Source organism: Podarcis vaucheri (assembly GCF_965113315.1).
Source record: "Podarcis vaucheri genome assembly, chromosome: 12".
Lineage (NCBI taxonomy): Eukaryota > Metazoa > Chordata > Lepidosauria > Squamata > Lacertidae > Podarcis > Podarcis vaucheri.
Window position 1 is genome coordinate 60,666,480 of NC_138750.1, and position 17,348 is coordinate 60,683,827.

Below are 17,348 nucleotides of genomic sequence, written 5' to 3' on the forward strand. Positions count from 1 at the left end.
TATAAACTAAGCAGGTGCTTCCAAGATTGTAACGCTTGAGATTTTTACAGTAGCCTTAACATTTGCTTGCGTTAATAGGGAATTATTACTCACTCCTACTGAACAGCACACTGAATATAAAACTTACCAATACAAAATAAGGAGTATGTCAAAGGGCCAATACCCATTTTGGAAGGGGTCTTCCAACCCCAACTGGCACTCTAAACCAGCCTGATATACTAGTATGAACCGCAACCTCATTTCCCCCTATTCTAATATTCTTACTGCACACTACAGTGGCACCTCCGGTTGTGGGGGGGATCCGTTCCAGAGGTCCGGTCGGATCCCGAGGTTTCCGCAACCTGAGGACAGCTTCTGTGCATGCAGTGAAACCCAGTAAAAACAACAGGGTTCCGTAAACGGAGCTTCGACTGTATTATACTACCCTGGGCAAACAATTTTCACATTACATTTATGGCACGCTATTACCACGTTAGCATAAAAGGCGTTTTTAAAAGTAAGAGGCCTATTACCTTTCCGTCAAATACACATTTTCTTCTATGAGGTCGAAGTAACAGGGCATTTTCCCTTGCTTGGCAAACTCTTTCCAACGCTGCGAGTCCCTGAAGTCTTCCATGAAACATAGCGGACGAACCATGGAAGAGTCCTGAAGTATTGCTGGCAACCGCTCTCCCTCTGTCTTGACCTTCTTCCTTTCCCGGAAGTCAGCATCGCTCTCTGAGTCACTCTCTAAATCCGTCCTCCTTTTCTTCAACGGTCCCCGCTCTTTCATGTCATTCTTATCCAAAACCTTATTCGCTTGCTCTTTCCTCTCACTTGGGGCCATTGGCTCTTTAGTGGAGTTGCTGCTTATCTCATGGGCCTGCACCGAACCCTTCTCTCTAGGGTCACGTGACTGGAACTTCACTGACTGGTTGGGGAAGAAGGCGTGGCTTTCGTCAACCCAGCGGTCAACCTCTTCATACTCTTCATGGTCTTCTGTAAGCGAATCGGGAACCTGCCCTTGCATTTGATCGTAGTTCATCTCAGAGGGTCTATTGGTCAACCTTGGATCCCAATAGCCATTGTCATGCCAGTAGTTATGAGGCCCAACAAATGTTCCCGGAGCTGGGGGGTAAACATAACCTGGGAAGATGCCATAGCTGCTATCAGGCTGTTGGTATGTACTGCTTGGTTTCTCTGGTTGGGAGAAATCCCACCCCAAGCTACTCAAGTCTTCTGCTGAATGGAAGCCATCCTCTCTGGAGAAATCTCCAGTTTCCATGGGCTCGCCAAAACCAGACTTCCCCTGCCTGCTGTCAGGCTTGGAAATACTGGTCTGCAGCCTGGACATATTGTCAATCATTTCAAAGTTCTTGGAAATATAATGCAGCTCCCCTTCTTGCGATGCATCAATTGATCGAGCCACAGACATGCTTTCAGTTAATATTGATCTTTCATCTGGGTTTGGCTTGTGAATAAAACCTGTTGCCTGCTCTGACTGACTCGTACTGTCAACGCCATCGCTCTGAGGATGGGGGATACCAGGCCGGAGGTCTTCACTCTCTGTTCTGTTGAGCTCAGTAGATATCGCTAGCCTCCCCTCTGCATCCCTAGAAGGCAGGTACTTGCTTTCATTTTGCAGGCCATTATTAGATCCCACGTCACCCGGCATTTCTTCACAGAATTGCCTGCTGGACTCTGGCCTGCCATCTTCCCAGTGATCCACATAGCGTCTGTTACTTTGGCTGTTCCGGGAGGAACAAGAACTGCTCTCCTCCATGGTTATGGTAGAATTCTTTGGAATGACCACAACTGACTGAAGGCGGTTCCTTGGAACACTGCTATCATCTGAATCAGAGTCCTCTGTGTCACTGTCATCACTGTCCTGTTCACTCACACTTTCAGCTGTGTCAGAATACTCTTCGTGGCGGATGGAAGTGAGCTCAGGGGTACTGCCCCTACTGTCACATCTGGGCACTTCGGCAGCAGTTTCGGTTTCTTCTACCGTCACAACAATATCGCAAGATGGGGACAAAGCGTCTGAAAACGCAGATCCTACGAAGGAGTCATCACTTTTTTCATTTACCATCAAGACTTCAGGAGCATGGGCCTTCAAGTCAGCAACTACAGTTCTTTCATCAAGGACCACAGAGTCTTCCTCATCATCTGGCTCCTCTTTCTCAGAGTCCTCTGTTGGCATCTCTAAATAATAAGAGTGCTCATTTTTAAAAGGCGATTTTGTTTTCTCTACAACGGAATCAACATGCGAAACATCCAATTCAAGTGCTACTTCGGGACACTCCAAGAGTTCTTCCTTTTCCTCCCCCAGAGTTGTCTCTGGGTGGGACAACACATTTTCGGAAGCCTGCTGCTGCTGCTGCGCAATACACTGATTGTCAAATTTCTCTTCCACAATATATTCTTCTGCAGAAGAGTCTCTGACTGGGCTGCACTCTGACAAGCTGAAACGTCTAGCACGTTTTTCATCCTCGTGAGCAATTTTTGACGGATTCTGATCTTCGACATCAGCGTATGTAAACTTTTCAGATGACTGAACATCCATAAAAGGTTCTGGAGTAACTGTTGCACTGGAAGGCTCAGCTTCAATTTCAACTTCTGAATAATACAAAGAAAGAGCTGCATCATCTGAAAGATAGCAGGAGACTGGGTCTTTGGCTTTATCACAAGGATCTGTGAGATCATCCGCTTTATCTGCATGTATTTTGGAATTATTTACATTCACAATACAAGAAGGTACACAATCATATTCAGAGGGAATTGACTCTTCCATTTTTTCTTTAAGAAAACTGTTGGAGTCACTCAGGAGGACAAGAGAATCATCCGGATCGTGTCCTTTAGACTGATACACACACTGAAACCCATTAGACGGTAACTTACTCAAATTTGGACTATTGACTGGAAGTGGTGGTTCAGTTCCGTCTAAACTATCATCAGATGTTACAATTTCTTCTATTTTGGGGGCACGGAACAATGCCCTATCACTGGGCCTTCCTTCTGGGGATCCATTTATATTCAATTCTACTGGAGAACAAGTTCTTAACGGTTCATGTTTTACCTTGATTAAAGACTCCTCTTCCTTAATACTGCCATGGCTATCAATTCCTGCAAGTACATTTGATTTAGAAATAGGAGACATCTCTTTTGATTCATTTAACTTTTTGAAAATAGGTGAATCATTCAACTGATTTAACGGAGAAACAGTCCTTTCTGTTTCTGGCTTCTGTGCAATAGCAGTTTTCGTTTCACAGCTTTGTACACAAGACGCCTCCAAGTCTATACAATTAGACTGCTCTCTGGTTTCCTCAGATTCTGTACAACAGAAAGAACTTTTAAATTTATCAGACTTTGGAGTAGATGTCTTTGAAGAGGAGGACTTGTGTCGGGAAGAACTTACACTGCTCTCTGCTTTAGAGTGGGATGTTCCCCCCCGATGACGCAGCTCACTGACTGGAGAGCACTTTTTTGATACGTCACTTTCTGAAGTCCTTTTGGAGTCCCTGTCTGATTTTGTAGGCTTTCCTTTTCTCTCTGAGTCAGTATGAGAGGATTCCAACTTGCTATCCCGCTCTGACTTTGAATAAGAAAAAGAGGTCCTAGAGTCTCTGTAAGATGAGGAATGAGAGGATGTACGCCTGGAGTCTGTAGACCTGGAGTATGTCCTCCGATACTCTTCTTCTGAATCAGAGCTTTCTCTTGTCCTGCTATCCACGTACGAACGAGAATATCGTGTCTTCTCTCTGTATGGTGAGCTCCTGTGGTACCTCCGGTCACAGTCATAGTAATGTGACCGGTCAGATCTGGAATAGGAAGAACTGGTTCTGGAACCTCTCTCTGATCTAGAACGAGAACGGGATCTGCTTCGCCTCCTCTCTCTTTCAGATCTGGAACGGGAGGAAGAGTACCTCGAGTCTCTCTCAGATCTGGAGGAGTAACTAGAATATTTTTCATCCCTTTCAGATCTAGACCGTGACGAACTTTTCACCTGCTCTTCAGTTCTGACAGAAGTAGAGCTCTTCCGTGAATCTTTTTCCTTCTCTGAGCTTGTCGATATTTTAATCTCGTGAGATCTCTGACTTGAAGAGGTCCTCACGGAATCTTCATCAGATTCGGAACCTGGCAAAGCTCCATCAGACAACTTCCTCTTGGAACTCTGTTTCTTAGAACTTTGAGAAGCACCCTTTGAAGCACTTGATATGTCCTCCTCCCTCCCAATATGGGAATCTCCTTTCGCTGGGACTGGTTCTGCTTCTTCAGGAATAACCTGAGCTAGCTGTTCTTCAGAGCCTTCCAACACAGCATTTTGCTTAATGTTCAGTTCTAAAGTTTCCTGAGCTGCTTTCACCGAGGGCTCCTTTGCTATGCGGACAACAGTTTCTACAGGCGATGGCAACAGAGGTGCAGCTGCTGTCTGTACTGCTACTGGAAGTTGTGGCAAAATTTCTGGGGTTAGTACTGGTTTTGGCGCTGGTAGTGTTTGTGGAGGGGGCGGAGGAGGTGGGGGAGGAGGAGGAGGGGGTGGCGGCGGTGATGGTGGCAATTCCACAAATTCTGCTGCAGTAGCTGGTCCGACAGTTACTGGTGGCAGTGGCATGGCGGCAGCAGGGGGCGGCTTTGTTGTAACATTCAGCAGGTGTTTCTTAAAGTGGATCTTGCCCAATTCCACCTTAGGCTTTGGGGGTGAAAATTCCTCCACGACATCCGGATAATCCCCAAGATCCAGTTTAAATTTAGAGGCAATGTCAGTTTGAAGAGGTGTGCCCAGGGAGCTCGGAGCCTCGTTTTGCTTGTCATTCCCCAGGCCGGTCAGAAATCTGTTCTGCAAAGTTTTCTTGGTTAGGCTGAAGCTGAAGGACACCTTTTGTCTGCCTTGTTCCTCAAGGTTAACTTTTGTCCGGGTGCCTTTGGGCAAGAAGCGGCTCGATGCGACTCCTTTGAACACTGTCCCTTTGACAAAGCCAGGTTTCTGCGCATTTTCCGTCTTGCCCTAGAACACAAGAAATGAGCTGGTGAAATCGTGGCTTTGAAAATTGTACTCACGTTACAGCAAGAAAGGGAAAGAAAGGGAAATACAAAAAGGACCAGAAGGCAAATAATAATAATAATAATAATAATAATAATAATAATAATAATAGGGTTGGGGGTGACAGGGGTCCTCTAACATAAAGAGTCATGAGTTGCTTAGACTAGTGGACAAGCTTAAGATACCTAGAAGCCTTATTATAAACCTCGAAAAATATCACCTGACACATGTTGGCCAGCTGCTGTTAAGGCTTCCTTGTGACCAAGGTAATACCCCAGTAGCTCATTTTTTGACCACATCCCCACCAGGCACTGCCCCATTTCCCCTTCTTTCGGCAAGGTGTTGAGCAGCTGTGGAATCAAGGTGCGTCACCAAAAAACAGGAAGCCACAGGACACAAATTCTGAGCTGTGGCAGTGCAGACTGCAGTATGAACTTCACATTGGACTAGATTACCCTTGGGATCTGTTCCAACTCTACGATTTTTTATTCTATGATAGACTGTGGAATACCTTTCCTCTTAGACCCACCTGGTGCCAACCTTATTTGCATTTTTAGCAAGTCTAAATAAGGGAACAAAAACTATGATGCCTCTCATCTGTGATGCCCCAGCCATGTATTCTCCTTCCTTTCAAGCAAAATGAAACTAAACAAAAGCTTTAAAAAGTTCAGCTGTATCCATTATAGTGTGTGTGTTTTTGTATGTATGCACAAAGACACACACATATATAGTTGTATTGTATGAATATGTTAATGTTTTATATTCTCCACTCCACGGTATAATGTACAGGCAACGCCCAATTGACGTGCGTCCAACTGACCATGCATACTAGCATCACACTAAACCCGAAAGTAACTTTAAAAATGGCAAAAGCGGCCCTAAAAGACCCCAGAATGGGCAAAAGGGTGTGGAAACAGAACCTAGTAATCCCTTGAGCCTTTGTAAGTGCAATCCCAGGACTCCTTGCAATGACCATTGAGGCATGTGGAAAATTGGAGTTTGAGCAAGGAAGTTGTGATGGAGTTTAGTGTCTGATTAAGTACAGGTTTTTAAAAGGGTTTTATAAGGGTTTCCAGAGGTTTAGAGGGTGTTTGCAGGCCTTTTCTAGTGTGTTTCAAATATACACGATTTCACATAACCCCCGTGTAAATTGAGAGTTGCCTGTATGTTGGTACCTTGGTACAGTGGTGCCTCGCAAGACGAAAAGAATCCGTTCTGTGATTCTCTTCGTCTAGCGGTTTTTTCGTCTTGTGAAGCAAGCCCATTGACGGATTAGCGGATTAGCGCTATTAGCGGCTTTTAGCGGCTTATCTGCTGATCGGATCAGCTGATAAGCGGCTTAGAAAAAGGGGGGGAAAGGGAAAAAAACCCAGCAGGAACTCGCAAGACATTGTTGCCTTGCGAAGCAAGCCCATAGGAGATTCGTTTTGCGAGGCATTCGTCTTGCGGGGCACCACTGTAGTTGAATGGCTTGGCTCCTGAACACCGCGAACCCAGAAGTGAGTGTTCTGGTTTGTGAACGCTTTTTCGAAGCCGAATGTCCGACACGGCTTTCGCTTGAGTGCAGGAAGCCCCTGCAGCCAATCAGAAGCCGCGTCTTGGTTTTCAAACCGTTCCGGGACCGGGAGTTGAACAGACTCCCGGAACAGATTAAATTCAAGAACCAAGGTACTACTGTATTTCTGTTTTTAAAAGTTAAGTCACTTGGAGAACTTTTAGGTCACAAATGGAATCATACTAATTCTTTTTCAAAAAAAGACACAAAGAAACGTAGTTTAGAATATACTCACGTCATTTTCTTCTTCTCTGTTGTAGTCCATCAAGAAGGCATGCAAAAAAACAGGACAGAGAAAGCATGAAAACTAAGTGGAAACACAAGGCGCTTGCTTTTCAGGTAAAATTGCTTTGCCTGTGCTGGCTACAGAAAGTGTCCGATCATTTATATATATAAAAAAGGCATCACTGTTATAGACTTAAAAGGACTGTTTTTTCCAGGCTCCATTACATTTAGGCAAAAGGGGGATACTCTGGCATCTCATTCCTGCATCTAACAACCTATTAAAACAAAATGGGAGGAATCTTAAACTGTCTGCTTCCAAGGAGAATATAGCATGTCAGGGTCCCAGCAGTGCAGAATGTCTATCTTAAAGGTATGTCTTACATCTCTTAATCCTTCCTGTGTTACAATTCATTGGGATTTTAGAAATAGGAATTGAGGCACAGGACTGTGTATGCCAGCCACCTCCAAGGAGGAAGAGGTATTTAATTTTGGAGAGAAATCATTTCCCAGAATTTTCACATTCAACATACATTTATAGGGTAAACCTTGTTAAAGCAAATTAAGCTTTCCGTTTTCGGTTATTTTTCTTCTTTATACACCCCACTCCCAACGTGTTCCGAATGATTCAGCTTCTACTTTTACTAACAAATTAAGGTGGAGAAATCATATTTTCTAGCAGGAAGTGATGAAAAATAAGGTATAATAGTAAAAATAACAGAAAATCCATATAGCGAAGGCACTGCCTCTTGCTCTTACACCCCAAAGGACAAATAGGTTATTTAGTGATCTTCATAGGAATATGATCTCCCATCATTCATCACTAATTACTACAATTAGCACATTATAAAGCTCACAGCTCTGTGACACAGTACATATTTAGAATGAAGGACTCTGATTTCGATCACTGGACTCTCTAGGTAGGGCTGAGAATAACTCCTAAAAGGCACTTTATAAAGCAAGTTCAATGTTCTAGTCACCACATTTGTATTTTATTCCTCCTTTGTGGTTAAACCCTAGTATGATTTAGTGCACTTTGAATGGGTTTGTTTTCCACTGTATTGAGCAAATTGTTTGTTTCTGAGTTACTGCTGTAAAACTACGGAAAAGATGCTATTTTTACATTTCTTGCTTCAATCCATGTAGTTTAATGGGAAGTTCTGAGATGGACATTCTAAACCAGGGTTTCCTAAACTTGGCTCCCCAGCTCTTTTTGGACCACAACCCCCATCATCCCTAGCTAGCAGGACCACTGGTCAGGGATAATGGGCATTATAGTCCAAAAACAGCTGAAGACCCAAGTTTGGGAAAGCCTGCTCTAAGGTGTAAATAAATAAATAAATAAATAAATAAATAAATAAATAAATAAATAATAGTTATTATTATTATTATTATTATTATTATTATTATTATTATTTGTACCCCGCCCATCTGGCTGGGTTTCCCCAGCCACTCTGGGCGGCATCCATGGAAACGAAAAATACAGTAAAATATCACAGATTAAAAACTTCCCTGAACAGGGCTGCCTTAAGATGTCTCCTGAATGTCAGGTAGTTGTTTATCGCCTTGACATCTGCTGGGAGGGCGTTCCACTGGGAGGGTGCCACTACCGAGAAGGCCCTCTGCCTGGTTCCCTGTAGCTTTGCTTCTCACAATGAGGGAACCGCCACAAGGCCCTCGGCGCTGGACCTCAGTGTCCGGGCAGAACGATGGGGGTGGAGACGCTCCTTCAGATATACTGGGCCGAGGCAGTTTAGGGCTTTAAAGGTCAGTGAAAGGTTAGTGAATAGTGTTATTTAGTATTTAGCAGTTACGTTGGTATCTGTCTCCAGTGCAACCACAATGGCTCCAGGAATGTTAACACAAGCACTCCAGTAAGACGCATACCAAGATATATAAGTTATTTTAGTCTCCACCCCCATCATTTGGCCTGGACGCTGAGGTCCTCCTCTTGAGGGTCTTCTGGCGGTTCACTCACTGAGAAGCAAAGATTCACGGAAACAGGCAGAGGGCCTTCTCAACAGTGGCGTCCCCCCTTTGGAATGCCCCCCCATCAGATGTCAAAGAGGTAAAGAACTGCACAACTTGTAGAAGACATCTGAAGGCAACCCTGTATCAGGAGATTTTTAACGCTTGACGTTTTTATTATGTTGTTAGATATGCTGCAAGTTGCCCAGAGTGGCTGGGGAAACCCAGCTAGGTGGACAAGGTATAAAACATTCCTGTAATTTTTACATACGGAACAGTTTTTAATTGTAAAATCAGCATTTCTCAAAAACTGTTTTATTACTAAAGAACATCATCGGACGGAAACAAGAACACCAGAGCACGTACAACTCAGCAAAGTGACAAGCCGCCAAGCCGTGGTGATTTGGTAGCTCTGGAAGCAAAACACATAAATGTCTCGTTGGGCTTTGCAGGCCCAGAGCAAGCCATTCAACAACAAAAGGCCAGTTCCATGCAAGAAGATAGCATTCAGTGAGTTAATAAATTCTATGGAAGATACTATACTACAAGCAGTACCAGCATCTCAACAGCATTTTCGGTAGCTTCTGTTTTTCCTGCATGAAAACATTCCAAGATAAACATAAACTTCCACTGTTTTATGCCTTTCACACCTGCCAAATAAATAAATGCAAGAAATGATTCCTGCTTGAGTACAGTGGTGTCCCGCAAGACGAATGCCTCGCAAGACGGAAAACTCGCTAGACGAAAGAGTTTTCCGTTTTGGAGGTGCTTCACAAAACGAATTTCCTATGGGCTTGCTTCGCAAGATGAAAATGTCTTGCGAGTTCCTGCTGGTTTTTCCCCTCCCCCCCCTTTTCTAAGCCGCTAAGCCGCTTATCAGCTGATCCGATCAGCAGATAAGCCGCTAAAAGCCGCCAATAGCGCTAATCGGCTTGCTTCGCAAGACGAAAAAACCGCTAGACGAAGGGAATCACAGAACGGATTCTTTTCGTCTTGCGAGGCACCACTGTACCTTCTTTTTTAAAAAAGAACTTGACAGGGCTCCTTCTGTGTGTGACCACAGAAAGAAAGGGTTCACATAGTGACCAGGAAAACATAATGGCGTTACAGAGTCAGATTTGGCTTTGTGAGTGTCTCCGAAAAACTAGATGAATCCCTCCCAATCTGATCCAACGTCTCAGAACGCACCTCTTCAGCAACATGCTGCCGCAATTTCATGCAACGGGAGCATCTATCTGCTGCTTTAGCAACTGGGAGGTGCTTCCCTTTTCTCACCAGATGCACATGCCCAGCAGTCGAAATTTGCCAGGTGCATTTTGCACCTGGCTATCAGCCACTTGTGGCCAAGTGAAGATGCCCGGGCGCCAGGAGGGTGCCTGACGTCTCCACCATCTGGAGGTGCCTATCTGGGGATGCTAGGATCTCGACTCTTTTCACACACTAGCTACACATCCTGTAGAATCCCATCTGTTGCATTTTATCTGCACAACAAGACAAATTTCACAAACCCAAAAGTCGTATTGAAAGATACGGCTTTCAAGCTGCCTGGCCCCAAAATGGCAACTAGGCATTCCATTTTGGTGACTGTAACCCTGGTTTTTTATATGCCTGTTGTCTTTATCCATGGAGTTTTCTTGGCAGGGATACTGGAGTGGCTTGCCGGTTCCTGCTCCAGGTGGATCATGTTTGGTCAAAACTCTCCACTATGACCTGTCCATCTTGGGTGGCTCTGCACGGCATAGCTCATAACTTCTCTGAGTTGTTCAAGCCCCTTCGCCACGGCAAGGCAGTGATCCATGAAGGAGAGAAAGGCTCCTTGGGAGAAAGGCGATGGCAAATCTAGACAACATCTTAAAAAGTAGAGACATCACCTTCCCAACAAAGGTCCGTATAGTTAAAGCTATGGTTTTCCCAGTAGTGATGTTTGGAAGTGAGAGCTGGACCATAAAGAAGGCTGATCGCCAAAGAGCTGATGCTTTTGAATTCTGGTGCTGGAGGAGACTCTTGAGAGTCCCATGGACTGCAAGAAGATCAAACCTCTCCATTCTTAAGGAAATCAGACCTGAGTGCTCACTGGAAGGACAGATCCTGAAGCTGAGGCTCCAATACTTTGGCCACCTCAGGAGAAGAGAAGACTCCCTGGAACAGACCCTGATGTTGGGAAAGATGGAGGGCACAAGAAGAAGGGGACGACGGAGGACGAGATGGTTGGACAGTGTTCTCGAAGCTACTAGCATGAGTCTGACCAAACTGCGGGAGGCAGTGGAAGACAGGAGTGCCTGGCGTGCTCTGGTCCATGGGGTCACGAAGAGTCGGACACGACTAAACGACTAAACAACAACAACCCTGATTTAAGGAGCCGTTTGGTGCCGATCTGATATATCTGAGTTTCTAACACTGCACATGCAAACTGTTTCGCACAATTACACAAAGGCATGCAAAACTTCACTAAATTTGTGAAGGAGGGGCAATTTCCAGGGGTCAAAAAAATATTTGTGAAATGCAAATCCCTCCCCCCTTCAGCTAAAAAAAAAAAGGAAAATAAATAAACAAAGATGAAACACCCGGTATTCAAATGGGGGAGCACGTACTACTCGATTGCTGGGAAGCAGCAGTAAAGATCCTCAGAATTTAACTGGCAATTTGAGAATGGTTGTCAACTTAAATATATACCCATAGCGCATTACTTGCTCTAGTGAATCGATTCTGCATTGAAAATGACAGCATTATCACTCAACAGTATCAGAGCTTCCTGTCATTGCTGTTTTTTCTTCCAACAACCCGTGAGCTAGCGGAAAGCACAGTGAGGCCTACGACCAGCAGTGACCATCCTTCACTGACGGGTTTGGATTTCAAAAATATGGCAAAATAATGAAAGGAATATTGCAGGGAGATTACATAGCCTTAGTCTGTCAGTTTGACGTACCGTATTTTTCGCCCTATAGGACGCACTTTTCCCCCTCCAAAAATGAAGGGGAAATGTGTGTGCGTCCTATGGGGCGAATGCAGGCTTTCGCTGAAGCCTGGAGAGTGAGAGGCTTCGGTGCGCGTAGACCCCTCTCGCTCTCCAGGCTTCAGGAAGCTATCCGCAGGACTTGCAAGCCCAGCGGGAGTTCCCGCGGGCTCGCAAGGCTTGCGGGCAGCAGCCTGCAGCCCGAAGCACGGGGCATGCTCCGGAGGGCGCCCCATGCTTCGCGCAATGTCCGCAAGCCTTGTGAGCTCGGCGGCAACTCCCGCCGGGAGTTGTTCTCTTTAACACCAATGTTCATAGGAAGGTAATGGTGTGGGCAGTCCAAATTAGACAAAATTACAGATTCCTTGCCAGGACAGGCAATATCCCTTTCCACGATATTAAGGAAACCCAAGAGCTGTTCAGGATCATCAATGAGAGATTACTAAAAAAGCAATAAACCCCAACCATAATTAAATTCAGCTGTTAAATTATCATTGCTGTCACTCAGCAGCTGATAGATGTAGCTATTAGTTGCTAGTGGGGTGTTTTGTTTTGTTTTTTTAAAAAAGGCAAAATGACTTTCAAGTTTTATCATGTTTGGATAATTACTTGCTAATGTGCCCAGAGATAAAATTACTGCTATTTTCCAGGATTAAGTGAAATAAATGGCACATTAATTTACTACGAGCAATTATGCAGCTGGTAACACTGTACCACTGTCCCCAAAGCATCCCCTTCTTTTTGTTTGTTTTTTTTTGGGGGGGGGAACCTTCTCTGTTCTTACCCCATGAAAAGCAGGAAGATCCAACAGAACTGCTGGGGAAGGAGGCTAAGAACTGTACCTGTTTTAAAAGTATGCAACTCAGTATTGGCACAGGTTGCTGTTCGCCTCTACACAGTTACATCTTTATCTGCAGGATGGATCCCGCTCGCTGTTTTGCCTTCCCCTTTAGCCCGGCGCAGCCTCTCCTTGCGGAGGGGTTGCGCGCAGCTATGGAAGAAGGCAAGGCAGCGAGCGGGATGGATCCCACTTGCTGGTTTGCCTTCCCCTTTAGCCCCGTACAGCCTCTCCTTGCCGGGAGACGCTGCGCAGGGCTTTCCTGGCTTTCCTGGGAGGTGGGGGGATTCCCTCACCTCTCGCAAAAGCCTGCAGAAGCCGTGAGCTCTTTAAAGGGGCTGCGCGGCTTCTCCTGGCTTTCCTGGGAGGTGGGGGAATTCCCTCACCTCTCGCAAAAGCCCGCAGAAGCCGTGAGCTCTTTAAAGGGGCTGCGCGGCTTCTCCTGGCTTTCCTGGGAGGTGGGAGAAGGGACTGATGCGGCCAGTCAGTCCCTTCTCCCTCCTGTGGAAAAGCCCGCAAGAGAGCACGGAGCTTGTGTGCGACTCTTGGGGGCTTTTCCCGCCTGCCTCCCCCCTGCATTCGCTCCATAGGACGCACACACATTTTCCCTTGCTTTTTAGGAGGGAAAAAGTGCGTCCTATGGTGCGAAAAATACGGTACTTTCGAACTGCTAGGTGGGCTAGGTGATGTTAGTTGGTGATATATCACAATCTTGAAAACCAGGTATCGCCCAGCCCTAGTTGCTGGCATACCTAATTGCTATGAAATAACCATATGTGTGGGATGTGGGTGGCGCTGTGGGTTAAACCACAGAGACTAGGATTTGCCGATCAGAAAGTCGGCGGTTCAAATCCCCGTGACGGGGTGAGCTCCCGTTGCTTGGTCCCTGCTCCTGTCCACCTAGCAGTTCGAAAGCACACCAGTGCAAGTAGAAAAATAGGTACCGCTCCGATGGGAAGGTAAACGGCGTTTCCGTGCGCTGCTCTGGTTCACCAGAAGCGGCTTAGTCATGCTGGCCACATGACCCGGAAGCTATACGCCGGCTCCCTCGGCCAGTAAAGCAAGATGAGCGCCGCAACCCCAGAGTCGGTCACGACTGGACCTAATGGTCAGGGGTCCCTTTACCTTTACCCATATGTGTAAACCTAAGTCAGCCTTCACCAGAATAATAGACCCCGGGTGCGTTTTTGTTTTTTTTCATTACAGAGGGCCGGTTAGAAATGAAGCAGGAAATGAGTAAGGGAAGACCAGCCTTGAAGACAAAATTTGTCTGTTGGTGATGGTGTGTGAAAGAGAAAGCAAGATTGGCTGATACATGAATAATTAGCATATACAGGTGTGGCCCGTAGTGTGTGCATGTAGGTGTATAAAGCCTCGCTCTCCTACAATTAGAAAATTGGGGAGCAGCCTGTAAAAAGATGTAGAAATCAACAGCCACAACCGGGAAAACACTTCATTAAAAAGTTCCCATGGGTGTGGGAGACACCCCATCGCAGAGCCATGCAATAAACTCATTTCCCTCTCTATAACCAAAGCAAGAAGTAATATATGTATAACTATGGCCAAGTCTCTGTTAAAACCTGGAGTATTCCTTTCTCCCTTCTAAAATAGTTTACACAAGCTTTACACTGAGATGACTCAAGCCTTGTTGAACCAATCATCGTCCTGTGAATAAACACAACCTTTGGAAAGGAATAGTACTGCTCTTTGCTGCCCTCAGGATTATATTCTTGGCTGTACAACACATTATTCCAAACAAAGAACCACCCCAGCAGCCAGCAAGCATTTGATACCACTTGTGGTTTTAACTGAATAAAAGGTTTGTTTATACAGCGTTGCAGGTTAAGCGTAATTTAGCTTTCTCGTTCTTTGTAAGCTCTGGATATCAAGCGGCTGGCACAATATTTCGGCTGACAGCAAGCATCAACTCAGGCTCCAAACAGTCCTCACGAGGAGACACCTCCTTTGGCAACTCCACCTAGATTTCAAAAACGTTTGTGTACCCCAAGCCTTAGAAAAAAGGACAAGGAGAAGTTCTCTGGTGTGGCAGTTGGAAAGGGATCTGTATCCCATCTGTATGGACACTCTTTTTGCGCGGTGTTCAAAACTCATCTATATAAGCTAGGTGCCAAATGGCCCCTTAAAACCAAGGTTACAGTCACCAAAATGGAAGGTCTAGTTGCCATTTTAGGGCAAGACTGCTCTAAAGTCTTGTTTTTCAAAGGATGGACTGGCTGCGATTGATTCTCAGTTAAGCATCTGGCTAGTTCAGATGACAACCTTGAGCAAGGTTAAAAAAGTCACTTGACCCAGGAACAGTCCACACATATATTCGCTTATTCCAACCTCTTTCTTCATGGTGACTTCAAGCGAGTTGGTTCCAGAAATTCATTCTGACTGTGCAGATAAAATGTAAGTGATAGAAGGAACTGGCAGAAATGACTGGCAGAATCCGAGATCAGGGAGAAGAGGTGGTGGAAGAAGACTGGAAGAAATTTAAAGACTACTTGCAGAAATACTGTAAAATTAATGAATGTTAAAGGGATGTTGGATTGAAAATAAGCGGTATTGGTAAAAAGATTAACAAGAATATGTGAATACAGATTGACAATGGTTTAAAATATATAGTCATAATAGGTTAAGATATTGAGCAAAGATAAATGATAGCGGGTAAGGATTTGCTGAATTAATTATGTGAATTGGAATACAAAAAAGGGGGATGTGAGGAGGTCAGGAAACAAGTAAATGAAATATAAGACATGAAAATATTGGTTTTTTCTTTAACTTTTTCTTAATTTTTATGTGGTTTGTTTTGTATTTTTGTATCTTTTTTCTTTTATTATTGTTATTCTTTTTTATTTCTTATTTCTAATCTTGTAACCTTTTATTGTCTGTAAAATTTCAATAAATATCATTTTTTTAAAAATGTAAGTGATAGAATTCTACAGGATGGTGTATTAGTGTGTGAAAACAGTCCAGATCCAACGATCTCCAGATAGTGGAGGTTGTCACGTCCTGTCCTGGCACCCAGGAATCTTCAGTTGATCACAAGAGGTTGAAAGCTAGGTGCAAAATGCGCCCAGAGAATTTTGAACACTGTGAGGGAGGAGGAGGAGATTGACAGCAGGGTTGGAAGATGGCGAAGGACTAGATGCGAACTGTTCAGGCACAACACAACCTCAAGCTAAACCCTGGGGTGGCAGTGCTTTGTGCCAGCCTTAGGGGTCCAATTGTGTGACATTCCCAGGTAAGACACTCTGCGTCTCATGAGCCATGAGAATGTCCCACAGCTCCTGACCAGAATAAAGGCCACCCTTAAGCAATAGGGAGATGGGAGGTACTGAGAGATGACAATGACAGCAGCCTGAGAAGGTGCAACGGTCTAGGCCAGGGGTCTGCAACCCGCGGCTCCGGAGCCGCATGTGGCTCTCTCACACCTTTGCTGCGGCTCCGGGGCTGATACTAGCGAGGGGAGGAGGCGCATTGTGCGCCCCGACACTCCCCACTGTGGCGGGCGCTGTACTGGCTGTGACGTCGCATGGGGGCGGTGCGTGCGTTAGTCACGCACCGTCCCGACGTCACCTTCCCACCCACCCACCCGCTACATTGTAAGGGGCATGTACGCTGGTCACTGCATTGAAAGGGGGCATGTACGCTGGTCACTGTTTTGAAGGGGAGTGAAGAACACACACACACACACACACAGGTAACTTGTTAATTTAACGTTTATTTCTATGAGGAGGAGTAATTCGGAGGGGTCAAACAAAGAAATAATAATAAAAAAGTGACAAAAAAGTTATTTTTATAATGACGAGTTTTGCGGCTCCCAGGTTTTTTTCCTTCGGAAACGGGTCCAAGTGGCCCTTTTTGTCTTAAAGGTTGCAGACCCCTAGTCTAGGCAAATTCAAGTAGACTTGTAGAGGCTGCCTGGTTAAGGCCCTACGGGAAAACCCGGAGCAGGAGGAGCTCAAGAGATTGTGATTGGAGGGTGGCCAGCAACAAAGGGAGCAATAGGACAGGTGACCAATCCAATAGCAGCCTGTAGCTCAGGAGAGCCCCAACAACTGCCTTGGAACGAAATGCAGGTAGCCCACTCTTCCACCTGGTTCTTGACCTTGATAACAGAAGGCAATAAGGCCTGATTCAACTACTCACAAGGGAGGGCTAGCCTGAACCTGTGCCCTGCAGGTAAACGCTGGATGTCCAAGTGGCAGCTTAGAAGCAACGCAAGGCTCCAAGCAGCAGCTTCTCTTTTACACCCAACCATTCTTGGCAAAGCTTGCAAAACAGCAACAGCATCCAGCCACCCCCTTTTCCTGGCAGATTCACAACTGAGAAAATCTGAACTACTGTGGCAAGCCATCCTATGCCATGCTGTTGCCATAGCAGTGGGCACTGCTAGACAAATCTCGACAACACATTTTCTTCCCTTAGGAGACTTGCTATGATATGATCAGGTGGTCTAATGATCTAAATGCACCCTCTGCATTCCAGCCATGTAACAATACAGTGGTGCCCCGCAAGACGAATGCCTCGCTAGACGGAAAACTCGCTAGACGAAAGGGTTTTCCGTTTTTTGAGCTGCTTCGCAAGACGAATTTCCCTATGGGCTTGCTTTGCAAGACGGAAACGTCTTGCAAGTTTGTTTCCTTTTTCTTAACACCGTTAATACAGCTGCGACTTGACTTCGAGGAGCAACTCATAGAACGCAGTGGACAAAGTAGCCTTTTTTGAGGTTTTTAAAGACTTTGGTGATTTTTGAAGCTTTTCCAAAACTTCTTTTGCAGCT

At 45.4% G+C, this 17,348-nt stretch overlaps 1 protein-coding gene and 1 long non-coding RNA gene across 5 annotated transcripts in view; one reads left to right on the forward strand and one right to left on the reverse strand.

The window, feature by feature from the left end:
- The window catches only part of SETD2 (SET domain containing 2, histone lysine methyltransferase), an 89,540-nt gene that overhangs the window by 59,022 nt on the left and 13,170 nt on the right, over positions 1-17,348 (reverse strand). For all 3 annotated transcript variants that reach the window (XR_014212213.1, XM_082192096.1, XM_082192095.1), the window contains exons 3-4: positions 6,814-6,829; positions 513-4,987 (exon numbers count right to left, since the gene is read on the reverse strand). Coding sequence is in view for 2 of the 3 variants with exons in the window: in XM_082192096.1 (XP_082048222.1) it covers positions 513-4,987; positions 6,814-6,829 (4,491 nt within the window). In the remaining variant the exon portion in view is untranslated. The remainder of the gene's footprint in view (positions 1-512; positions 4,988-6,813; positions 6,830-17,348) is intronic.
- Positions 4,310-9,430, forward strand: LOC309515113. 2 transcript variants are annotated; one of them, XR_014212281.1, is made up of 3 exons: positions 4,310-4,448; positions 6,839-6,917; positions 9,096-9,430. It is a non-coding gene; the product is annotated as an uncharacterized lncRNA (long non-coding RNA). The 2 variants fall into 2 exon arrangements; XR_014212282.1 differs by lacking the exon at positions 9,096-9,430 and adding an exon at positions 8,601-8,742 and having other exon boundaries at positions 6,839-8,125.